This window comes from Galendromus occidentalis, unplaced genomic scaffold (genome assembly GCF_000255335.2).
Source record: "Galendromus occidentalis unplaced genomic scaffold, Mocc_1.1 scf7180000077529, whole genome shotgun sequence".
NCBI lineage: Eukaryota > Metazoa > Arthropoda > Arachnida > Mesostigmata > Phytoseiidae > Galendromus > Galendromus occidentalis.
Window position 1 is genome coordinate 880,442 of NW_003805517.1, and position 3,855 is coordinate 884,296.

Consider the following 3,855-nt stretch of genomic DNA (forward strand, 5'->3'; position numbering starts at 1 on the left):
GTTTCCGTCACAATGTGAACGAAAGAATCAGAAGGTAGATTACGACGCAGAGGAGATCGGAGTGAGATGGAAACTAGAGCGGAAATGCGTGAGAGGCCTGATTTCCGGCAACTTCGTCTACTGTCAAAGACACTGCCAACGGTTGCGAAAGAAATCCACAAAGCATCTTAAGTTTAAAGAGGATGTAATATTGTCATTATTAAGGTTGATGAGTTCCAATTGCACGGGAACCCATTATCGATGATTGCTATTAGAATCATTATTCGTAATACTTAATAATGATGAGATGATCGTCACCACTAGTCGGAAGAGTGACGACCGGTCGTCGCCGTCGGCGAATAAACTGAACTTGTTTTTGAAAAAAAGTCTTTTCCTCCGAACGACGGGTGAGTTCGACCCGAGCTCACCAATCTGACGCATGCCGTGGTACGTACGGACTCACTGGGGGGTTTCGACGAAATGACAGCTGAAAGTGCCGTTTCTCATTCCAGTCGCCGATGATGATCGAGCCTTCCAGGAGACACTCAGACAGATTCCGTTCTTAGGAACCAGGTAGTTCCCTCCGCTTTATTTATCCACGAAAGAGTCCGCTGTCGACTCGGAAATGTGCCCCTCTATCCACGAGATGTCAGTCTGCCTCCACAAAGGTCACTCTGTGGAAGTCTGCAGCGGTCAGCGAAAGAGACTGGCGTGCCATAATCTAGGGCGTGACAGGCTGTCGTGCGTCACTTCGACGGAATTTCCGACGTACGTATTCCGCTACTTCGCCACCTCCTCACGGTTTTCGAAGCGAGTTCCGCCGTCCAAGTCGCGAAGGATTTGCGCCGCGGTTTCAGGGGAAATGTCACGTTGGGCTTGCGCCAGTAATTCATACCCCACCTGGTGCTTCTTAATGGTCGCTGAGCGGAGGAGCGGAGGTAAATATAGGGCGTGCAGCTGCCAATGCTCGCCCTTGTAGCCGTGCCATCCCATAGAATACGGGAATTCGGTTTCGAACAAGTTGTCGTATTTTATCAAGAGTTCTTTCATAATTCTGGCTAAATCTTTCCGTTCCACCGATGTCAAATCAGTGATCTCCTGAACATGTCGTTTCGGGAGAAGCATGGTCTCGTAGGGCCATATAGCCCAGAAGGGTACTAGGACAACGAAATTCTCGTTCTGACATACTATCCTCTCGTCCTTCGCCAGCTCTCTCTGGAGATAGTCGACGAGGAGCGGCCGTCCATGCTTCTCAAAATATGCCCTCTGGCATCTATCCTTGATCCGGGGCTCGTTTGGTAAGTACATCGATGACCAGATCTGCCCGTGAGGGTGAGGATTCGAGCTGCCCATGATGGCGCCCCGGTTTTCGAAGAGCATCACCCATTCGAACGTTTTCGACAGCTCTGCGTAGCGTTCTGTCCATGCGTTTATGACTGTTTCTATATCCGCAAGGGACATTTTAGCCAATGTGAGCGAAGGATCGGGATGGAAACACAGCACCTCGCATCTCCCTCTGCCAGTTCCCATTCGGAACAGTTCGTTGTCGTCTCCATCGTCTGTCGGAGGAAGGGGACAGTCTTCGAGCAGCGCTGGGAAATCGTTGATGAACCACCACGTTCCTTTGTATTCGGGATTCAGCTGGCCGTTCGGCCGTACGGCCCCGGGTGATAGCGGATTGTTTAGCGGCACATCTGCTTTTTTCTGATCAGCTTTCTCTCCCAGCCAAGGTCTCTGTGTGCGCTGCGGTGACACGAGAACCCATTCGTCCCTCAAAGGGTTATACCGCGTGTGCGGATGTTTGTTTGCGTCGAACGCCTGGAACACATGGAAGCCATCAGGTCTGCTTCGAACGCGCTTGTGCCGATATCAGAGCTGAGGGACGCGGCGGGACAGCGCGGAATTCTCGTCCCGCAGTGTGGAATTTCATTCATCGGAAAAAAAGGATTCTCGGCCTCTCGGATTTTCATGATGGGAGAACGGCAAGAACGAAACGGGAAATCCCGGAAATGGACTGGAGAGGGTCGAGGGAGAGGATGAGCTCTGTTGTAGAAGTTCGGCAGTTCGGATCGAAGGTTCGCCAATCCAGCCAGGAATCGTCAAGGGTCTCCTAATGAGAACACGCTCTACGTTGAAACTCACCATCCTGCACAGAGAGTCTTAATTAGGAGCAACGTGACGGAGCTTGCCACGATTGCACGAGCCGCTTTCACCTTCCTTGGCTGACGGTTCGGAACAGCTGACTGTCGGCGTCCTCTCGCCGCGGACCCTCTCTGCATTCGTCAGAGAGTGTTTGCTACGCTCTAAGGCTGAGGGCTTGTCCTTGGGCAGCCTTAGGTTATAAGGGCCGCGTATTTACAGTTCTGGAGCACCATTGAGTTGTGGAGATTTCGGGGCAACTTTTGAGTAACAATGCCGAGTAGGACACGCATGAGACACGGTTTGCGGGAATATCGCTGCTGGATTCAAGTCATGCTCCGACGTTTTCTTTGGCGTTTAAGCCGATAAGACGCTTTGTTTCTGCGAAGGACATAGCTATTGATAGTAGACGAGAAATCATCGATCGATCTCTGTGAAAGCAACGCTATCTCACTATCGGGCAGCATTACCGAGCTATCAATGGTCAAGGCACGAGTCGAGGCGTGCCGCTCATCTCCTTATCTACTCAAGTCCTGAGTGCGGAAAGCACTCTTCCCCTCGGCAGAGGGAAGATATTATGGCCGGTCCCTCGCGGTCTCCTTAGCGTCGGCGAATCGCCAATATAAGTTCATCGGAATCCGCTTTCAGAGATTGCTCATCGACTGTGTATTATTATATGAGCATTCCACATTCCGAATGCGTCGTTTTTATGATACGAATTCTTCCGATTTCCTCGCGCGAGACGAGGGGGTCAATTGTTGGGTTCATCGAATATTCTCCTCGCTCGGAAAGCTGCCATTGGTATGCTGGAAGACCCTTTGACCTTCGACTTGCATCATGATGCCGCGTCGGAGCAGTCAATCCCAAGTCTGTCGAGAGCTCAACGCAGGGTGGTTTCCCGTCGTAAGCAGGGGTGTGTTGTCCTCGGCTCCTTTTCAGTCAACGTTGGAGTCTGGAAGAATCAGAGCACTCGAGCGAGTGAACCGACGAATGGGGAGTGCGTCTCGCTGTCCTCGAGCGAAACGTGAACTTCTTTTCGTGAAACGCCTTTCCCACCCTGTTTACGTCACTCCGCGAAAACACGCCTCTTGCGCAGAATTCAGGACGGGACTCATAACGGCTGTTGACCACGACGCTGGGCCCGAGCTCGAGAACTTGCCCATTCAATTCGCGAGGAACCGATATCAGTTCAGTCCGGGGTGCTTCCCGCTCAGACCTGATGCTACTCACCTATCAAAACTTAAGACGCCTTTCCGTCAGAGGTCATACACCCCCTCCACGGCACGCTTTGCTCCAGCGGAACTCTTATCTTAGTTTCGCTATTCATTCCACTTCGCACCGCAATGAGAAGGAAGCCTTTTCATTGTCCTTCCGGGGGCTGGCCCCATCACCATGAGTTACGAGGCACGGATACAATTCATATGAACTCATGATATGATTATAAGGAGCTCCTAGTCTATCCGATCTCAGCCTGGGATACATTAGAGAACGAGATTCTGTTTGTAGGAATAATTATCTAATTCCCGGTCCGGTATAAGAACATGGGCCGTGATGGTGCGATTCCTTATGAAATAAATATCTGCGGAGAGGAGGCCGTCGAGAGGGTAATCCCCCGATTCCCCGATTCTCGATTCCCCGATTCTCGATTCCCCGAATCTCGATTCCCCGATTCTCGATTCCCCGATTCTCGATTCCCCGATTCTCGATTCCCCGATTCTCGATTCCCCGATTCTCGAT

At 51.4% G+C, this 3,855-nt stretch overlaps 1 protein-coding gene across 1 annotated transcript; it reads right to left on the bottom strand.

Moving 5' to 3' along the window:
- Positions 1–541: 541 nt before the first annotated feature.
- Galt (Galactose-1-phosphate uridylyltransferase) lies at positions 542–2,192 on the bottom strand. The gene is made up of 2 exons (XM_003748191.2): positions 2,122–2,192; positions 542–1,797 (listed from the first exon to the last, which is right to left on the bottom strand). The coding sequence occupies exons 1-2, from the start codon at positions 2,122–2,124 to the stop codon at positions 760–762; spliced, it is 1,041 nt and encodes a 346-aa protein (XP_003748239.1). The 5' UTR covers positions 2,125–2,192; the 3' UTR covers positions 542–759.
- Between the last annotated feature and the right edge of the window lie 1,663 nt (positions 2,193–3,855).